This window comes from Lissotriton vulgaris, chromosome 5, assembly GCF_964263255.1.
Source record: "Lissotriton vulgaris chromosome 5, aLisVul1.2, whole genome shotgun sequence".
In the NCBI taxonomy this organism is placed as follows: Eukaryota; Metazoa; Chordata; class Amphibia; order Caudata; family Salamandridae; genus Lissotriton; species Lissotriton vulgaris.
In genome coordinates this window covers 2,016,524,542-2,016,546,149 of record NC_141693.1, presented here as the reverse complement: position 1 = coordinate 2,016,546,149, position 21,608 = coordinate 2,016,524,542, and the positions used below count along the sequence as shown (strand labels likewise).

At 49.2% G+C, this 21,608-nt stretch overlaps 1 protein-coding gene across 1 annotated transcript in view; it reads right to left on the bottom strand.

The window, feature by feature from the left end:
* Positions 1-21,608, bottom strand: part of LOC147718028 (uncharacterized) — a 182,902-nt gene that overhangs the window by 124,714 nt on the left and 36,580 nt on the right. Inside the window, exons 2-3 of the mRNA XM_086924845.1 lie at positions 10,204-11,000; positions 7,511-7,586 (exon numbers count right to left, since the gene is read on the bottom strand). Of these exons, the coding sequence (XP_086780971.1) occupies positions 7,511-7,586; positions 10,204-10,945 (818 nt within the window). The 5' untranslated portion in view covers positions 10,946-11,000. The remainder of the gene's footprint in view (positions 1-7,510; positions 7,587-10,203; positions 11,001-21,608) is intronic.

The window sequence follows — 21,608 nt, the reverse complement described above, 5'->3', positions numbered from 1 at the left end:
GCTCCTTATTTGTAAATACTTAACAAAATGAGTTGAATCCAAACCATATATTGCCTGCAAACCACTAAATTGCATTATATTAAAGTTAATTACTTTGTGTGCCAGCTAACTCAGAGGTCACTAGAAACTTCTCGAATGAACAAGAAGGGATTAGTTCCTGACAACGGCATCAACATGACAACTTTGTTTCCCTTAGAATCGGAACAGTTCTCAATATCGTGGAAACAATAGATAACACTTTCACTCAGTCAATTGTGCATGCTTCCTTTCTGCAGAGTTACACAGAAATAGATAGACGGGCGTTTCAATAAAAAGGGTTTATTGAACAGTCTTATTTCTCGTGCAAGAGATAAGACAGAATGCGAAATATAATACGTACAGTGTGAGCAGTAAGATAAAATAATACTGCAATAGCATGGTTTTGAGCTATGACATATATTCATAAATACATACATAGATAACACAGGCTAAAATGTGAATACTCGCCTGGTGCTTCTAACTAGTTCTACCCCAGTGTACCTAACCTAAGTGTAGTACAAGGTAAGAAGTAGGTGCTGTTTTCTATAGTAGAGTTTAGCTATAGTTTGTATTGCCAAGAGTCCCTCTAGGTTCTAGTCTGCTCAATACCTTAGAATGAGATGGGTTGGAATCTCTTTCCGGGTCTCGATCTCTAACACCCCGCAAAGGGAGTCAGAAACACTGGAGCTGGATTCTCTGCGATGAGGATGACAGCGTCTGGTTTGTGCGTCAGGCGGGGACTTGAATTCTTTCCGAACTTGCCGTGGCAAGCCGTATCGAGCTGTGTAGCCAAGCCATAGTCTGCCAGGGTAAGTGAAGGTATATTTATACCTGGAAGGTGCTTAGGAATGCTAGCATTGATGTAAAAGTCGGACAGAGGAACATCATGAACGAGCCCCTAAGGAATAGTTGTTCATGCATAATAAATGAGTTCTTGGAGAAATCAATAATCCAAGCAGGGGAAGTCCGAATGGCTTAAGAGTCTGGTTTCTAAGAACTCGTTGTGACGTGGGATGGACGGATGTAGGTGACCATGCCTGTATTTGGTTTGCATGGGCAATGCCTTAATAAGGACTGGGATTCTATGCCTAAATAAGGGCAAGGAGAGTTGTGCCTATATAAGGGCATGATTCGGGAAACCTAAGTACGGGTATCTAAATCTAAACACAACACCCACTCCAGTTTCATATGAACAACATTTACTAAATGCTAAACAGGCTAACAAATATTAAAATAGAGTTTCACATGATTTGCTAAAAACATGTCTAAAAACATATTTCGAAAAAATGCATTTAAAACGGATGCTATGCATGAAATGCAATGGTGCTGTACATATTAAAGAACTGTTTCATTCTAAGCATATGTTGACATTGAATGCTAGACGAATGAACATGAGTATATACATTATGAAATGGCTCGTAAATACAGAAGAAAAAGGTACGAAACCATTTCATATCAGGTTACATAAACAAAATTGTTTGTTGACAAGGTGACATATTGCCCCTGGAAGTGTTCAAAGAAATCTATTCTCTATAAATAGTTCTACTGTAAGCAGATTACTGTGTCCAAAAAAAGAAAAATAACAATTTGGAAGAAAAAAATTAATCAAAGGAAAAAGTTCCAAGGATTGTCTTTGTTGGTGAAAAGTGAAGGCCAAATTCAAAGATTTCCCGGTACACTGTGTGTCGAATCAAAAGTCAGTGTATGGGCTTGGAGAAAACATGAAATCTTCTATGTCTGTAGACAATAAGTCGTCTACTGTTGTAGGTGAGAGTTGGAATACCTTTTTTAGAAGATTAACTGCACATAGATGCGAAGCATCGCTTTCGGCATTGGAAGCAACAGCAATGTTCGTTTCCGATGTTACCTGCGTGCCTGTTGTTTCCTCTCGTACCTCAGCAGCAGCAATTTGCGTCTGTGACATCTCAATGAATGCCATCATCAGGATTGGTAGCCTCTGGGGACAACACAGAGCATGGGCCATTACCGGGTCCAGCAGAGTAGCGATATCCGTAGGCATGACTGATGGGAGTGTTAAACAGATGTCTAGCATGCATTCTTCTCCGCAAAGCAGGCAGTGTAGAACAGGTAATATGCAGTCTTGCCAGATTGGTCTGAATGATAGAAACTGTGTGGTATTTAATTCTCGTAGATGAGGTAAACCCAAAATTTGGACAATGCGCTCACGACACTTCCTTTCCAGTAGAGCTTTCTCCACGTTGCTGGGAGTGACGCTGGTGATTTGGCTTTCCATAGCGTAGAAACAGGAACAAAAACAGGATCCCTGCAACAAGTGCTACAATTAGCGGCAGTCCACCCAACAGCGAGTGCACGAAGTTGGGAATTATTCTGAGGACTGCTTGAAAGGGTACTAACAGTCCTGAACACACGTTCTTAAATACATGTACAATACCGCTCATATCAGACATGTTTAAGATACGTCCCAATATTTCTGAGACATGTATAGAGCAGTTTGTATTCAAAAGGGCCTGTATCTCAGCCGAAGTCCTTGTGACTTGTAGATCAGAGGTTTCTTTGGCCGAGGTCAAAGGCATGGTTTGTTGCAAAAGAATGGCTTTCATTCTGCTTAGAGTATCAACTCGTATAGAAGAGATGTTCAGTGAAGGCCATAGAGGCGACTCCCTGACTGTGTCTATTTGGGGGAAAAAGATTTGCATACAGCAAGGGACCCTGGAAGTAACCGTTAGTAGATACGGGATGCCTGGCAAAATGCCACAGCAGCTATGATCATTCAACATGAGGTAACTTCCATTCAAAAGTAGTCCAAACTACAGGATAGGTTTGCAGTGGAACCGTTACAAGCCCCGTGTAAATTAATACCCTGACATAAGAGAGAACCGCTTAGTGCATTTTAACAGTTTGTACTGCTAAGAAACACTTCACGTCCCCTCTCAAACCTCTGCGTCTGTAAGATAAATCCCAGGATGTCTTGATGTATTCTTTACCCAACCTTTCATATTTGCCTGCTGGTATATGTTCTAGGCAATACTGAAAATGGAAAGCTGTAACAGGCAGAATATTCTTGCCATGAATGATCCACTCAGTAGCTGGTTTCTCTGCTACCGTAAATGGAAATGTTTCCAGTTTTTCAATGCTCAGCACTGTATACTTTGTTCCCCTTTGTGCCAGTTGGATCTGTTTATCAGTGAGATTGTATTCTGAAAAGAGAGAAGTTGTGTTGATTAAACGCCAAGGCACATAGCCTGCACGCAGATTTTGTAGCGTCCAGCCTAATAGCAGAATAGAATGTAATTGAGACTGCCCATGTTGCCACATGACCAAGTCTTGTTCCATAATGTCTATGGCAGAGGATACAATGTTGCCCAATGAATATATACTGGATGACAGAGCCGTTAACCCATTGTCGACTACAGCGAGAGATTTCTCTAAATTAATACAATCAATTTCTCGTATTCTTTCGTCAGCATCTGCTTGGGTAACCTTCCATATTTCATTATAAGCAGCGTAGATACCGGCATATATGCACGTTCTTGGACCTAGCAAGTATTCCTTAAGATCTGCGCCTTCTTTAAGTAAATAAAAGTGTTGTTTCACATCCTCTAGTGTAGAATTCTGGAGCCAATCAAGGCATAGTTTCCCTACACTGTATGTTGTTACTACCCCTGTATGCTGTCTTTGAACATAGCGTGGGTCTGGCCTATTGATATTAAAACCCTGTATTTTGTTCAGGAATCGATCTTGACAGATGTTTGTGTCTGTGGGCCAGAGCAACCATTTTTCCCATTCAGGATCTGATCTGTTGTGATGCAAAATAGTATGTACGTTGACCTCCCCCTGTGTAGTGCTGTTACTTGCAGGTGCAGGTATGGACGGAGTGTTCATGTCTTTTACCTTGGCTAACCCAAGGCATGACGTTTGTTGGACAGTGTCGTTCAAAAACATTATTTGCTCTGGGATGATACAGGTTCTAAACAAAGCTTCTATCCCCTGGACTTGCCAATCTTTTGTACTCCAGACAGCTATTGTGTCAATTGTGTCTTTCCAAAAGTCGAAACCCTGTCTAGACAGTTGGGCAATAAAGACTGCAGGGTAAATCTGTTTTGTATTGGTTAATATATTTTTTTCGTTCCTGTCTTTTTCACATTTTTAAAGAAAAACGTTTCTGGATTGGATATGTTGAACTCTGAAAAATATGGAAATTTCTTTGAGCTACCCTGTGGAGGTGTAGGACAATGTTTCCATTGGTTATACATAAATACATTTCTAGGTGATGCATATTTATGCAAGAAATAATGACCATAGTGGTTGTAACAATATAGCTGTTCATAGTCTGATGAACCCTCTAAGTATTCATAATTAGAGAATGCTGCAGACATTACTAGATCAGACATCATGTTATTAACAGTCTCGAAGTCCCAATCATCAGAAAAGGTACTAGAGGTAATAAAGTCACTTATGCAGTGCAGTGGTGTGGCTCACTGGTTAGAGGCGGCAGACCTGGGAGCAGAGGACGGCCCGGGACCAGGGTTCAATTCCCGACGCGGCAGGGTCGTGGACCAGCGTCAGCGGACTCGATAATTCTCACCTTGGTGCCTACTCTAACCAGGGATCACACTCGGCAACTCTGGGCATTAGCTTGCCTCATCCCCACAACGGCCCCCCACATACGCCGGGGATGCCTGGTTTCACCTTGGAGATACCCAGTAGGGACCATCTCACAGGGAAAGCCAGGACGGGTTCCCCAGTGGTTTACTGCGCAGAGATACTCCTTCGGGAGTCGATTCTAGCGCATAACAAACCCTTAATTAATGAAATTTTAAATAAGTGTGGAATCTTCAAAAGTTCCGACAGGCCAAATATATCATATTCAGTTTTGTCCCAAACTATACCATCTTGTATAGGAATGGCTGTAATGTTCACTGCTGACAAATAATAACACCTTTTATATAGCACCTGGTTACACTAGGAACAGTGTGTCCCACGCTTAAGCAGTGTGTCCCGCGCGACAAGGCTCTTGCTTCAAGGTGGGATTATTTGTGTGGCTGCAGAAGTAAGTTCACTCTTTTACTAGCTGTGTCCATTTGAATATATCTTCCATTCATCAGCATACTCATAGTCATTACCAAAGCTAGCCAAAGTAGAAAGAAAAATATTCCCAAAACAATCCATAGTTCAATTCATGGTGAAACCAGATAAGTCTTTTTCAGGAGATGAAAAAAGTCTGTTGCTTGTTCTTTGAAAGTTGTTTGTGCTGGCGTAGTTCCAGGTTCGCTGGGATCCTCTGAAAACGTATCAGAGTTAAAGAAATAGCCAGAGGCAGTTCTGTCAATGGTTGGAATTGCATCAGGATTCGTTGAAATCACTGGAACCAGGTGATCACTTGTTACTTCGTTGTAGACAGGTGTATCAGGACGAACTGTTATTTGGGTATCAAGAGGAACGAGTTCCATAGCATTGTTGCTTAGTCCTTCATTTCTCACTGTAGAATCTTCAAAGTTGATGAGTCTCTCAGTTTGAACCTCTTGGATAGTAGCTAGAGGAGTGCGTCTGCTACTAGGTCGGAGTCCACATGGCTTACTGCTTAGTATTGGCCGCATAGTGTGGTTTGATCAGGTTGATGGACACAAATCCTTTTGTCCGCGATCTTCTTTCTGACTAGATCCCCAAGCTTTTGGATCTAGACAGGCCTTGCTGGGGCGGCTGGATTTTCCCCAGTGGTGGTTGACTTCAGGAACACGTTGCTTTGTTTTGATCTTAGTTCATTTAAGTCCTGTAATACAGCCAAACGATGTTTGATATCAAATGGTTTATTTTCCACCACTGTGCCTTTCAAATCAAGGTCCGGTACCAACATTCCTGTCCCAAATAGGGCCTCATATGGAGTGAAACCCCCTAGAGAACTTCTTGGCAAATTATTTAAGGAGCATTAGACCCCATAAAGATGTTTGACCCACCCATCACCCGAATCTAATACCCTAGCTGTTATAGACTGCTTTATATCCCGTTTTTTTCTTTCCACAACCGAATTTCCCTCAGGAAGGAATGGAGAAGAGTACCGCAATGCAATGCCCAAACTGGCCATGGCTTCTTTGTAAGTTCGAGACATAAATGCAGGGCCCTGATCAGAGAGTAGTGTGCCTATTGCTTATGTGCTGATAAAGACTCACAAATCTTTTATAACAGTTCGAGCGTCAGCCAAGTGCTGAGGCCACATCCATGGGAACCTTGACTTAGTGTTTGTAGGAATGCAGTTGTCCATAAGGACGCCTGCACGTAGATAGTCTAATGCTGTCTAAAAATGGTGTCTGTGCTGGGCTGGCTACATCGTAGTCATGTGTCTGGTGGTGTTCTGTACAGCGATCTCTATTGCAGTCAATGCAGTTATTGATGAGTATGTGAATCAGTGTATTCATTCCTGGTCATGCCCTCCCACACACCGTACAGGTACAGGGACCCAGGGCTCAGGCACACTGCCCTCCCAGACACTGTACAGGTACGGGGACCCAGGGCTCAGCCACACTGCCCTCCCACACACCGTACAGATACAGGGACCCAGGGCTCAGCCGCACTGCCCTCCCATACACTGTACAGGCAGAGGGACCCAGGGCACAGCCGCACTGCCCTCCAGACACTGTACAGGTAGAGGGGCCCAGGGCTCAGCCACACTGCCCTCCCAGACAATGTACAGGTAGAGGGACCCAGGGCTCAGCCACACTGCCCTCCCAGACACTTTACAGGTACAGGGACCTGAGCTCAGCCGCACTGCCCTCCCACACACTGTACAGGTAGAGGGACCCAGGGCTCAGCCACACTGTCCTCCCAGGCACTCACTCTACAGGTACAGAGACCTGAGCTCAGCCGCACTGCCCTCCCGCACACTGAACAGGTAGAGGGACCCAGGGCTCAGCTGCACTGCCCTCCCAGACACTGGGTCTGGGTGGTCATGGTGGAGAAGCGTGGCTCAATGGTTAGAGCGGCAGACCCTGATGCAGAGGTCTGGCCCGGGACCAGGGTTCGATTCCCGCCTCGGCAGCTCTTGGACTCAATCTCCCCGGACCTGATAATTTTCGCCTCGGTGCCTAGTCTAATCATGGGTCCCACTCTGTGACTCTGGGCAATAGCTTGCCTAATCCCCACAACGGCCCCAGCAGCGCTTGGATGCCTCGCTTTACCTTGGGGGTGCCCAGGAGTGTACATCTCACAGGAAAGCCAGGAAGGGTTCCACAGCGGTATGAATACAGCGCTACGAGACATCGGGGTAGAAGTGCGCTATATAAATACAAACACATTTACACACTGTCCAGGGTATAAAGGGTCGCAAAGCTGCCACATTTTCTTCAAATCAAATCAAGACATCACTTTTTTTAACATAGACATTTTCAGGTTTTTATGGATCCCAAGATGGACCCTTCTCCCCCACCCCCACACGCTGCCTCACCCACCACCCCTCCCACCGTCAGTGCAAGTAGTTCTGGAGATGGGGGGTCTTTCACCACCCAGTGTCATGTACCTGAACATCTTGGCCGGAGAGGGGGTGTACAACATGGAGAGTCCATGGCTGCGGCCGCTCTCTGCTGGGGGGCCACCTGGGAGTAAAGGGACGAAAGAGCATTGGAGACAAATAGATAGACAGACAGACAGACAGACAGACAGACAGACAGACAGACAGACAGACAGACAGACAGACAGACAGACAGACAGATAGATAGATAGATAGATAGATAGATAGATAGATAGATAGATAGATAGATAGATAGATAGATAGATAGATAGATAGATAGATAGATAGATAGATAGATAGATAGATAGATAGATAGATAGATAGATAGATAGATAGATAGATAGATAGATAGATAGATAGATAGATAGATAGATAGATAGATAGATAGATAGATAGATAGATAGATAGATGTGCATGGGTGACATGAAGGTGAGGAAGATCAGCTTACACATGGGGGAGCAATAGAGGGAATGAGAAAGGAGGAGAGGGAAGGGAGCAAGAAAAACAGAGAGAAGCAGAGGGTGTGTCAAGAAAAGATAGTTAGTTAGTAATGAGGCTGTGGCTGTATTTTAGAGCAACAGACAGTTGAACAACATGTGCAATCAGCCTAAAATCTAAACACTGCAGGCTTCGCTAACTTTATCGAACACATCTGAAACAAGTATTGGCATAGCCAATAGGCCCGCCTCTGCTAGAGATGTTGGCTCTGTCAATGTGTTTTAGCCATGTTGATTTGCAATTGAAGAAGGAAATTAATGAAAACCTGTAATCATGCAATCAGTAAATTAATCCGCCATTAATGAAGTAGGGGACTAGTTTTTATAGCCGCACTCGGTAATTTAGGGGTTGTGTGTCCAGTGGCAGAGCCCTAATGCATTAGAGGTAAATAGATCTCCTGTCCCTATGCTGGGCAGAAAAGACACCCACATGTACCACGTGCCCCCATATTTGGCTCTCAAGTGTGGGAGCCGGACAAGTGTGTGTGATATTGAAGGGAGAGTGCAAACGCGTACCCTATACACTATCTCTCTCCGTCCCCCAGCCCATTATATGTCAAGAGCATTGTGCATGAGGGTAGTAAAGGCAACCATATATGGAGAGTATACACACAGAACTTGGTCTGCACCCTTCAAGAGTTCAATACATTGTTTAAATTCTGCAAAATAGTGATCTTATTGAATACAAAGTATTTAGTTGTTTTCCCAAACAAACAGCAAACAACGGATCTTCGCTTCAATTCAGTTCGTCAGACGACCACATTGTGACTGTGACTACGCTTATTTGCAGCTTTACCTTTTTGACTGAAAATACTAAGAGTAAATGAACTGTCAATTTACTGGAGTCTTCTTATTTTAAAAATAAAGGACGTAAGCAAATTGACAAACAATCATCAGCATGAAATGTACCAGACCCATGACTGTGACACAGTTTAATCAGCCCTGAAGAAGTCCGGTAACGGATGAAACGCGTTGGCTATCTGGCTTTCTGCCTTTTAAAAAAAGAAAACTGAATAAAGAACTGAATTGAAGCGAAGATCCTTTGTTTTCTGTTTTTTTGGGAAAACGACTAAATACTTTGTATTCACTAAGATCACTATTTTGCAGAATTTAAACAATGTATTGAACTCTTGAAGGGTGCAGAGTAGACCAGATTATGTGTGCATGTTGTTAAGGGAATGGGGTTTTCTCTATTCCCTGTTAGGACCGTATAGGGATTACGTTCCTGGTACTAGCACCTTCTGTACAGACATAAGTGTGGTATTCTAACAGTGGTGCAGACATCTTTGCCTCAATTCCTAAATTGTTGCTGTTATAAATGGAGAGTAGGTGAGTGCTCGGGCCCTCAGCACTGAGGCAGAAAGAGGCGTGTGGACTGCGGAAGCGGCCTATCGCGGCAGAATGGGAGGCCTGATGGACACCCTTCAGGAACCACAGACCGCCTCCACGCTCCCGAGTGCGTGCGGGCATACTGTTATAGTATGGCGACATTGGTCTGGATGTATGGAACCCTCTATGCTCTCTGTTCCCGCCGTCCCCTCCAGCTCTCCAAAAGGGAAGAGTGTGGCGAGCCTAGCGCCATCACTGATGATGTCATAAGTTGGAAGTGGTAGTCGATGCAGGGCCCGCTGCACCAGGGTGTGTATCATGGGGGTCTGCAAACAATGGATGGGAAGTTGTCACTCCTGCTGCTCAATCTGAGCTGAGTGTATGTGTGAGAGAATGCTGGTGAATGGAATGTTTGTGTGTGTGAGGGTCAGTTGGAGATGGGTGAGCAGCAGTGAGGCTGCCCCTGGTGGGGCTCTCCCCTATGTAACTCCTTACTTCAATAAACCTACATGGAAAACTAACTGTATTGGACCATCTTCATTTCACTACATTTTGGCGACAAGGATGGGATGCGTCTGTTTGTCCTCTATTACCACTGTTAATGTCTGCCATTGAATTGTCGCACTGTTCGAAATGTTTGACAGGTTGAGGAGCTTATGGAACACGTATTTCCTGATGATTCTGAAAATGTGTACAATAATATGGGGGCTTATGATGGTTACTGCTTGGAAAGCTAGTCTACACCAGTCAACAGATGCGGACTTACTCACTGTACTATTGATAATGAAACTCCAATCAAGATGGGTTGAAAACAAAAGCCCTGCTCTACCTGGTCCTAGCAGGCTGAGACCCTTGACTCTGACACACAACCCTTACCTTTCCTCCTGGCCAGTTCTTTGGTTTCAGTTTGAGGCTCCTTCATCAGCCTGCTGGGCTTGTTGGGTAGAAGCTCTTTCATGATGGTGCCAAGGGGGTCTGGGCACCCCGCAGAGGTCCTTGTCCATTCGGCCGAGTTACCCTCCTGAGGGTCACTGCCGTCATGGGTGGACGGGCCACTACTGGCAGGTCTTGGTTCTGGATTCTGAACATTGTCGCTGGTCTGGGTTGGTGGCTTCACCTTCGCCTGAGATCCACCCAGGTGCTCCCCATCCTGCTTCTGCTGGTTCCGCCTGCTCAGCAGAGCTTCCTGGTTCCGTTCAACCTGTGATCTCAAGTTGGGCAATCGAACAGAGGACACTTCATAGCCGCTGCTGGACTCGCGTGGGTTCCAGGACGGGACGATGATGACGCTGTCCTTGATGATGAGAGGCCCCGCATAACGCTGTCCCGGGCCCGGGCCCTGGACGTGGCCGGACTGAGCTTTCTGGAAGTGCACCTTGGACAGGAAGCCATCCTGGGTCCATCTGCTGGTGGACGCACTCTGGGATACAGATGCCGACAAGGCTGTAGAAGGTGCTGGCCCAACTGGACCCTCCAACTGGGGTAACCTTGAGGCAGCAGTCTTTCCTGTCCCCAAAGCAGGTGCCCGGGAGAAGGTGTTGGGATACTTCCGGCGGAGCTCCTCATAAAAACCATCCAAACTCTTCTCCCTGTTGGCATAGACATCTTCCAGGCGCATTTTAGTTCCTTGGGTCCTCCACTCAGGGATGCAGCTTCTCGTTTACATCTTCATTCTGTGGGGGGGGGGGGGACAGGGAGATAGTTATTAGAAATTAGAGCCATTTGCCAAGCATTGTAAGTATATGGTATTTATTTTAAAAAAACATTCTTTCAGTATTTAAGCATCTTGATTTTTGGGCCAATTTACTGGTATTTATCCATTTTCATTTTATGTTTAGAGAATAAATGGGGTCATAAATTGGTATATTTCCACATGTATTTAACTGATAAACATGTGCCCTAATCCGTTGATGCCCTTCGCGTTTTAGGAAGTTAAGCAGCCAAATATAATAAAGCACTACACTGGGAAGTAAATATAAACAATTATATACAAATATATGTTAACATATGCCTGTATTGAAGGGAATCTCGCCCTCTTTTCAAATCCCTGTGGTGTTTATCTGCTTAGTAGTTGGTCTGGAATTCATGAACGACAACATAGAGAGACAGTCATAAGAAGCACCTTTTTTTGTATTTTTTCACTTTAAAAAATAAATACAGATAGGAAATAGATTGTTTACTGTCTGTATTTATCTGTAAAAATCGGTAAAAATGGAAAACAGGAAGCCTTAATGTTAAGCCAAAGAGTTGATCAGCAATAAGATTCATCTACTCAACACTTTTTTACTTTAGAGAACGCCATTGCTCAAACAGAGCCCTCCGCCTAGAAATGTATTGAGTATTTTTAACTATTTCCGGCAAGTCTCCTCACCAGTGGCCTGATTGCCAGAGGTAAACGTAGACCAAAAGTCTAAGTTTAGACCTAAAGTCTACCTTTACTACTACTTAATTTAGACTCCAGGTCTAAACTAAGACTTTTAGTCTAAACTTAGACTTTTAGTTAGACTTTTGGTCTAAGTTTACGTTTGTGAATCAGACCCCAAGTTGGTCATAATTTTGCAGATCTACCTAATATATTCCCCTACATAATTTGTTGTGTTCGGCTGTATCTGTCGCTTCCTTCACTCTCAGGGAGATATTTTGGTCTCCTTGATTCAAGGGATGTTACTCTGCCACACCAAGGCCTCCAGACTGCAGGATGCCAGGAGCAGGCTGGAGCTGTCTTGTCTCTGCGGGATGGGCTGCATATATAGGAGATGATACTTGCATGCGTTGGAAGGAGGGCGTCAGCTTGAGAACAGCACATTTCTTATGGTGTTAGGACACTTTGCAGAGTGACTGGTAGGGTTGGGGTCAGCTGTGGACACTCCATCGTGGTCTACAACACATGCTCTGTGCCAAGGAGTAAACCATGCAGGGAATGCGGACACTTCCTTGCACTACGTGAAGGTTTGGGTCATTTGAAGGTTATGGGTCACTTAAAGTTTGGGTCCCTTGAAGGTTTGGGTCACTTGAAGGTTTGGGTCACTTGAAGGTTTGGGTCCCTTGAAGGTTTGGGTCCCTTGAAGGTTTGGGTCACTTGAAGGTTTGGGTCACTTGAAGGTTTGGGTCCCTTGAAGGTTTGGGTCCCTTGAAGGTTTGGGTCCCTTGAAGGTTTGAGTCACTTGAAGGTTTGGGTCGTTTGAAGGTTTGGGTCCCTTGAAGGTTTGGGTCACTTGAAGGTTTGGGTCCCTTGAAGGTTTGGGTCACATGAAGGTTTGGGTCACATGAAGGTTTAGGTTACTTGAAGGTTTGGGTCACTTGAAGGTTTGGGTCCCTTGAAGGTTTGGGTCAATTGAAGGATTGGATCCCTTGAAGGTTTGGGTCACTTGAGGGTTTGGGTCCCTTGAAATTTTGAGTCACTTGAAGGTTTGGGTCCCTTGAAGGTTTGGGTCACATGAAGGTTTGGGTCACTTGAAGATTTAGGTCACTTGAAGGTTTGGGTCCCTTGAAGGTTTGGGTCACTTGAAGGTTTGGGTCACTTGAAGGTTTGGGTCACTTGAAGGTTTAGGTCACTTGAAGGTTTAGGTTACTTGAAGGTTTGGGTCCCTTGAAGGTTTGGGTCACTTGAAGGTTTGGGTCCCTTGAAGGTTTGGGTCCCTTGATGGTTTGGGTCACTTGAGGTTTTGGGTCCCTTGAAGGTTTGGGTCATTTGAAGGTGTAGGGTACTTGAAGGTTTGGGTCACTTGAAGGTTTGGGTCCCTTGATGGTTTGGGTCCCTTGAAGGTTTGGGTCACTTGAGGTTTTGGGTCCCTTGAAGGTTTGGGTCATTTGAAGGTGTAGGGTACTTGAAGGTTTGGGTCACTTGAAGGTTAGGGTCACTTGAAGGTTTGGGTCCCTTGAAGGTGTAGGGTACTTGAAGGTTTGGGTCACTTGAAGGTTTGGGTCACTTGAAGGTTTGGATCCTTGAAGGTGTAGGGTACTTGAAGGGTTGGGTCACTTGAAGGTTTGGGTCACTTCAAGGTTTGGGTCACTTGAAGGTTTGGATCCTTGAAGGTGTAGGGTACTTGAAGGTTTGGGTCATTTGAAGGTTTGGGTCACTTAAAGTTTGGGTCCCTTGAAGGTTTGGGTCACTTGAAGGTTTGGGTCCCTTGAAGGTTTGGGTCCCTTGAAGGTTTGGGTCACTTGAAGGTTTGGGTCACTTGAAGGTTTGGGTCCCTTGAAGGTTTGGGTCCCTTGACGGTTTGGGTCCCTTGAAGGTTTGAGTAACTTGAAGGTTTGGGTCGTTTGAAGGTTTGGGTCCCTTGAAGGTTTGGGTCACTTGAAGGTTTGGGTCCCTTGAAGGTTTGGGTCACATGAAGGTTTGGGTCACATGAAGGTTTAGGTTACTTGAAGGTTTGGGTCACTTGAAGGTTTGGGTCCCTTGAAGGTTTAGGTCACTTGAAGGATTGGATCCCTTGAAGGTTTGGGTCACTTGAGGGTTTGGGTCCCTTGAAATTTTGAGTCACTTGAAGGTTTGGGTCCCTTGAAGGTTTGGGTCACATGAAGGTTTGGGTCACTTGAAGATTTAGGTTACTTGAAGGTTTGGGTCCCTTGAAGGTTTGGGTCACTTGAAGGTTTGGGTCACTTGAAGGTTTGGGTCACTTGAAGGTTTAGGTCACTTGAAGGTTTAGGTTACTTGAAGGTTTGGGTCCCTTGAAGGTTTGGGTCACTTGAAGGTTTGGGTCCCTTGAAGGTTTGGGTCCCTTGATGGTTTGGGTCACTTGAGGTTTTGGGTCCCTTGAAGGTTTGGGTCATTTGAAGGTGTAGGGTACTTGAAGGTTTGGGTCACTTGAAGGTTTGGGTCCCTTGATGGTTTGGGTCCCTTGAAGGTTTGGGTCACTTGAGGTTTTGGGTCCCTTGAAGGTTTGGGTCATTTGAAGGTGTAGGGTACTTGAAGGTTTGGGTCACTTGAAGGTTAGGGTCACTTGAAGGTTTGGGTCCCTTGAAGGTGTAGGGTACTTGAAGGTTTGGGTCACTTGAAGGTTTGGGTCACTTGAAGGTTTGGATCCTTGAAGGTGTAGGGTACTTGAAGGGTTGGGTCACTTGAAGGTTTGGGTCACTTGAAGGTTTGGGTCACTTGAAGGTTTGGGTCACTTGAAGGTTCGGGTCACTTGAAGGTTTGGGTCACCTGAAGGTTTGGGTCACTTGAAGGTTTGGGTCCCTTGAAGGTTTGGGTCACTTGAAGGTTTGGGTCACTTGAAGGTTTGGGTCCCTTGAAGGTTTGGGTCACTTGAGGGTTTGGGTCACTTGAGGGTTTGGGTCACTTGAAGGTTTGGGTCACTTGAGGGTTTGGGTCACTTGAAGGTTTGGGTCCCTTGAAGGTTTGGGTCCCTTGAAGGTTTGGGTCACTTGAAGGTTTGGGTCACTTGAAGGTTTGGGTCACTTGAAGGTTTGGGTCACTTGAAGGTGGGTCACTTGAAGGTTTGGGTCACTTGAAGGTGGGTCACTTGAAGGTTTGGGTCACATCACAATGGTGGCATGGTCTGAGATTGTGATAGGGTTGATGGACGAGGATAAAGTGTCTTTCAGGAGAGAGGAGTCAACCAGTATATAATCGATTCTCGTGAAGCTGTTGTGCTCTTCGCCTGCACCCATGCAGCGGACAAAGAGCCGGGGCAGCCCTCCATTCATTTCAGAAGCTGTCGCCTCTCACCCCGCAGATCAGGTCTCATCACCTGTGAGTTCAGGACACATCATGGAGGCGACACCGGCACGCGATCGCCTTCCATGCATAAATATCTTATACCATGCTAGAGGTGTGTGAAATTATCACTTGTGTTAGACGGACCGGGAGGGTCGGCCGAGATTACGGGGAGAGGTCTCCAGGGAGAGCCGTCTCCAACGACTGTACAGATAAGTAACTTCCCCCCCCACAGACGGACACCACACAAGATTGAAGGTTAACGAGACTTTATAGGCAATTCTTAGGTTACGTTGATATGATACAAGGAGGTCTGGACTCAGGGGTCCCCTCGGTTCTGATCTCTGGTTGAGGAAAAAGGGGTAGCGGGACAGTCTTAGTTGCCAATGAGTTAAATAGCTCTCAATCCTCGAGCTCGGTGTGTTTGCTGATCGGGCCGTGGAGGAGCCAAGCCGGTCCCGAGATGGACGAAGGATGATCGACGGGCCGTGGAGAAGCCAAGCAGGTCCCGGGATGGATGACGGATGGTCGACGGGCCGTGGAGAAGCCAAGCAGGTCCCGATGCAGATGACGGTTACAACGGTCCGCGGCCTCGCCAGCAGATCCGGACGACGATGAAGGATGAAGGTTACGACGGCTGTGGCAGCGCCAACAGGCAGGACGATGGTGCACAGGACAGAGCTACGGCAGCGCCAGTAGTCCGTCCAGGGTGAGTTCCTCTTTACGTCTCTCGACTCCAAGATACAACTGCCTTCCTGCTCTGGAGCTGCCCCAGTTATAGGGCTGGCGGGCTTTGATGTCCGGACCCTCGCACTTGGAGGTCGGGAGGTCCGGGATGAGGGAGTCCAGACACCCAGCGGGGGGGTGGAGCCAGCGCCCGGGGAGGCGATGGGCGAGCGGCACTGGCCGGGGGAGAGCCATCGACACCTCTTTCTCCCATTGACCTGCCAAGTAGCTCGCTCACCTCCTGGGTGGAGGGTGGTGCCGGAATGTCTGAGGCCGGGCTAGGCCCAGGGTTGAGGTCGATCGGGGGCCAGGCGGCCTCGTGATGAAGTGTCCAAGATGGCGGCCCAGGCTGAGCGCATGGGTCGGCAGTGGATCGGGCCCATGAGGTGATCATGTTCGAGGGCAGGTGTCCCTGAGGGGACGTAGGACGTACAATGGTGGTGTGTGGTGCTTGTATGACTGGGCTCGGGCCTGGTCGAGCCGGGGGAGAGCGGCCCGTCATGTGGCCTGTCCAACATGCGTCCCCCCCAGCTGAAGGCGGGGAGAGTTACCCATCCTCTTGGGGACTCTCTTCGTCGAGGCGGAAAAACCGGGACAGGCCATCCGCGTTGGCGTGGTCGGACCCAGGCCGGTGTTCAACCGTGAAGTCCATACCTTGCAAGGAGATGGACCAGCGTAGCAGTTTTGGGTTTTCCCCCCGCATATGCATCAACCACTGCAGGGGTCGGTGGTCAGTCTGTACCCGAAAGTGGGTGCCAAAAAGGTAGGGCCGGAGCTTCTTGAGGGCCCATACCACAGCGAAGGCTTCCCTTTCTATGGTGCTCCAGCGTTGTTCCCGGGGTAGGAGTCTCCGGCTGATGAAGGCCACCGGTTGATCAAGGCCTTCGGTGTTCACTTGGGACAGGACTGCCCCAATGCCCTGGTCGGAGGCGTCCGTCTGGACGATGAACTCCCGGCTGTAGTCTGGGGCCTGGAGCACAGGAGCGGAACACATGGCGGCCTTTAACTGTTCGAATGCCGCTTGACACTCTGGGGTCCAGTTCACTTTCTTGGGCTGATTTTTTGATGTGAGTTCGGTGAGAGGCCCCACGATGGTACCATAGTCTTTCACGAACCTTCGGTAGTAGCCCGTGAGGCCCAGGAAGGCTCGCACCTCAGTTTGAGTGATAGGGGGTTGCCAGTTCTGGATGGCGGCAATCTTCAGCTGTAGAGGGGCCACTAGGCCGCTTCCCACCTGGTGTCCGAGGTAGGTCACCGACCCTTGTCCAATTTGACATTTGCTGGCCTTGATCGTGAGGCCAGCTCGCTGAAGGGCTTGTAGTACTGCTTGGAGGTGGTGGAGGTGCTCGGTCCAATGGTGGCTGTACACAGCGATGTCGTCCAGGTAGGCGGCGCTGAACTCTTCGAGCCCCGCCAGGACCTGGTTGACGAGCCGTTGGAAAGTCGCTGGGGCATTTTTCATGCCGAAGGGCATGACCTTAAAATGATAGTGGCCATCGGGGGTGGAGAAGGCAGAACGTTCTTGTGCTCGGGATGTGAGGCCGATCTGCCAATAACCTGCCGTCAGGTCGAAGATGCTGAGGTAGCGGGCAGCGCCCATTCGGTCGACCAGTTCATCTGCCCGGGGGATGGGGTGTGCGTCCGTTCTGGTGACGTCATTCAGGCCCCGGTAGTCGACACAGAACCGGAGTTCTGGTGTGGTTCCGGGGGCGGCCGCTTTGGGGACCAGTACGACCGGGCTGGCCCGTGGACTGTCTGAGGGCTCGATGACCCCGAGCGTGAGCATCTTAGCTACTTCCGCCTGGATGAAGGCCCGTACCCGATCAGGTACGCGGTAGGCCCGGTGGCGGATAGGAGGGTTGTCTCCGGTGTCCACATCGTGCACACACCAGGAAGTGACACCTGGGGTGAGGGAGAACAGACTGGCAAATCGTGATAGGAGGGCTTGGCACTCGTGGCGTTGTTCTCTGGTGAGGGACTCCGAGAGTCGGACCCCATCCACGGAGCCGTCTTGCTCCTGGGTCCGCAAGAGGTCAGGGAGAGGTTCGGAGTCGTCTTCAACCCCATTGTCTGTGGCCATCAAGAGACTGAGTTCTGTTCGCGCAAAGTGGGGTTTCAGTCTGTTGGTGTGGAGGACTCGGAGCGGATTCCGGGCGGACTCCATATCGATCAGATAGGTGGCAGGACCCTTGCGCTCGATTACCTTGAAGGGTCCCGTCCATTTGTCTTGGAGAGCGCACGGTTCTGTGGGGGACATTACCCAGACCTGTTGCCCCGGCTCGAATTCAATAGATGAGGCGTTCTGGTCATACCATTTCTTCATGTCCTCTTGACTTGTCTCTAGGTTGGCTTTTGCTAGGTCTCTGAACCTTCGGGACTGGTTGCGGAGGGTGAGGAGGTACCGGAAGACATCGGGCGGACTCTTGGCCGGAGGCATCTCCCAGCCTTCTTTGATCAGGCTGAGTGGCCCCCGTACTGGGTGCCCATAGAGCAGCTCGAATGGGCTGAAGCCTAGGGACTTCTGTGGGACCTCCCGGTAGGCGAAGAGGAGGCACGGCAGCAGCACATCCCACTGGCGACGGAGGGGCTCTTCCAATCCCCCGATCATCCCTTTTAGCGTGCGATTGAACCGCTCAACAAGTCCGTTTCCTTGGGGGTGATAGGGGGTCGTGAAGCGGTAGGTGACCCCACACTGTTGCCAGAGGGACTTCATATATTTGGAAATAAAGTTTGTGCCTCTGTCACTGACGACTTCTCGGGGGAACCCCACACGGGAGAAGATCCCCATCAGGGCCCGGCCGACCACTGGGGCTGTCACGGTCCGGAGAGGAATAGCCTCAGGGTAGCGGGTGGCGTGGTCCACTAGTACCAGGATGAAGCGATGGCCTTGTCTTGTACGCGGGTCTAGGGGTCCCACAATGTCTATTCCGACCCTCTCAAATGGGGTCGTGACTACTGGAAAGGGTTGCAGGGGGGCCTTTAATTTGCGGCCGCTCTTCCCACTGGCTTGGCACGTGGGGCAAGATCGGCAATGCTGGTGCACATCGTTTCTCATTTTTGGCCAGAAGAAGTGGGTCACTAGGCGGCTGTAGGTTTTATCTTGTCCCAGGTGCCCTGCCAGGGGGACATCGTGGGCCAGATTTAGCAGGAAGTCTCTAAAGCGGAGGGGCACCACTAGTACTCGGTTGGCCCCTAGCTCGGCGATTCGTTGCTCGCTGTACAATAGGTCATTGTCCCAGTAGACCCAATGAGTTCCGGAGGTATCCCCTGCGCTTTGGGCGAGCGCTTGTTGTCGGAGTCCCTCAAGGGAGGGACAAGTCTCCTGCTCCTGACGAAATTGTTCTTGTGTGGGTCCCCCTTCTTGAGCCCACTGGTCAAGATTAGCAAGGTCGGAAGGTTGGGCAAGTTCGAGGGGGATACCATGGTCGGGGGTCTCGGCGGGGGCGACCGGGGGCGGTGGCGCCGGCCATTCTGGTTCTTCGGGGTGAGGGTTGGCACGGGCGGCCATGGACCGGGTGGTGACGCACGCCCAGTCTGGGACGCCCAACATCCCCAAGTGTTCTTTTCGCTCCACGGCTGCCCACGGGGAGCTTTCCAGGTCATTTCCGAGGAGGCAGTCCACGGGGGCGTCGTCTCGGACCGTTACCTTCAGCATGCCGGAGACCCCTCCCCACTCAAAGGGGACGCAGGCCATCCGACACAGACTCTCTGAGTTGTCGGCGGATCGTACAGGGCAGAGAATGTTCGGTAGATATTGTTCTGGGGTCACCAGATGACAGCGGACGGCTGTCACACTGGCCCCGGTGTCTCGAAGGGCTTCGGCCCGTTGTCCATTGATGCTCACCCATTGGCTGTACTTCTGGGTGTTAGCGGGTAGGGGGACCCGCGGGACCATGTCTCTTCCCCCTAAGCACGCGAGAGTCATGGCTGCTGGCTCCCACTCTTGATACTCTTGCTCGTCTGTTTCTTGTTCCTCGGAGATCTGTTCTTCCCCTAGTGCCGCGGCGGCCACCTGGCGGGGTCTTGGACTCTGATACTGCGGGCAGCTTGGGTCGTTTGCATAGTGGCCGACTCGTTGGCATCGGTGACATGTAACATTGGCTCTGTATCCCGGTCGCGCCGGGGTGCTGCCCCGGTTGGCCGGGGGGGTGGTGCTGGTAGTGGGGGCGGCCGGAGTGTTGTCTCTTCCTCGTCCTTGGCCCCCTCCTCCTCCTCTGGGTCGGGGGTGACCATTGTTGTTCCTGTTCTGCTCGTAGGACCCATTCCGGCCCACTCTGGTGATCTCCCACCGGTCAGCTTCGGCTGCGAGCTGCCGGGGATCGGTTAACTTGCTGTCGAGGAGGTGTTGGCGTAGTTCAATGAAGCAATTGTTGGACAGATGCTCCCATACCATCAGATTGAACAGCTGCTCGTAGGTCGTGACGTTGTTCCCTCTGATCCAGCCTTCGAAGGCTCTGCTAAAGTACGTTACATAGTCCACCCAAGTTGTACCTGGAATGCGTGTGCAGTCTCGGAACCGCTGACGGTACATCTCGGGCGTGAGGCCATAGCGGGTGAGGAGGGCCGCTTTCATATGGTCGTAGGAGGTCATCTGGTGGTCTGGGAGCTGTAACAGAGTATCGCGGCCCTCATTAAGGAATTTGCCCCATAGGCCGGCTCCCCAGTCGGCTCTATCGATCCGGTGCGCAGTCATCGCGATTTCATAGGCCTTAAACCATTGCTGGATGTCGTCTTCTCGAAAATATTCTCGGACCACATCCTTGGGGATGTGCACTTTTTTCTCCGTGGTCCCTGGGGTGGACGGTCGGTCAGGCACCCCTAACTCTTTATTCTGTTTGCGCAGGTTGATCTCGGCTAGGTTCCGCTCGTGCTCGTACGTTAGTCTTTTTTCCTCGAGCTCCCTTTGCCTCTGTTTCTCCTCTCTTTCTTCTCGGAGGCGAAGGTGCTCTAAGTTTATTTTTTGCTCGGCCAATTTGAGTTCTATGTCCATCTTGAGTCGGGCCATTTCGAGTTCGTGTAGTCGGGCTTTTTCTCTTTCTTGGATCTCGTCTTGCGAGAGACTGGTTCTTTGCCCCTCAGGGCCCGTGCTGGTATTTTTCGCGGTGCTTTGCTCAGGGGCTTCGACATCCCCGGTCTCTGCCCAAGATTCTAGGGCATGCTTGAAATCGTCCTTGGTACTTAGTCCGGTGGTAGCGATACCTAGTTCGATGCAGAACTGCTTTAGTTCACGATGGCTGTATTCCTCGAGTTTTTCCATTTGGAACTTCTCAGTTGATCCGCTCTCTTTAGTTGACATTGTTGTTCGTTGTGGGGTGAGCTACTCTCTGTACGTTATGCGGTGATTCGGATCCCACCGCTGCCACCAATGTTAGACGGACCGGGAGGGTCGGCCGAGATTACGGGGAGAGGTCTCCAGGGAGAGCCGTCTCCAACGACTGTACAGATAAGTAACTTCCCCCCCCACAGACGGACACCACACAAGATTGAAGGTTAGGTGCCGGAATGTCTGAGGCCGGGCTAGGCCCAGGGTTGAGGTCGATCGGGGGCCAGGCGGCCTCGTGATGAAGTGTCCAAGATGGCGGCCCAGGCTGAGCGCATGGGTCGGCAGTGGATCGGGCCCATGAGGTGATCATGTTCGAGGGCAGGTGTCCCTGAGGGGACGTAGGACGTACAATGGTGGTGTGTGGTGCTTGTATGACTGGGCTCGGGCCTGGTCGAGCCGGGGGAGAGCGGCCCGTCATGTGGCCTGTCCAACAACTTGGATGGCAAATGTTAGCAAAAGTGACAAACTTCTGCAAAAAAATACATTTGCAGGATACTTATTCGGCAAAATGAATCTGTAGAAAAGTGGGTTTGCTGTCTGGTTCCCATTCGAGTGGTATTTTCTGAGCCT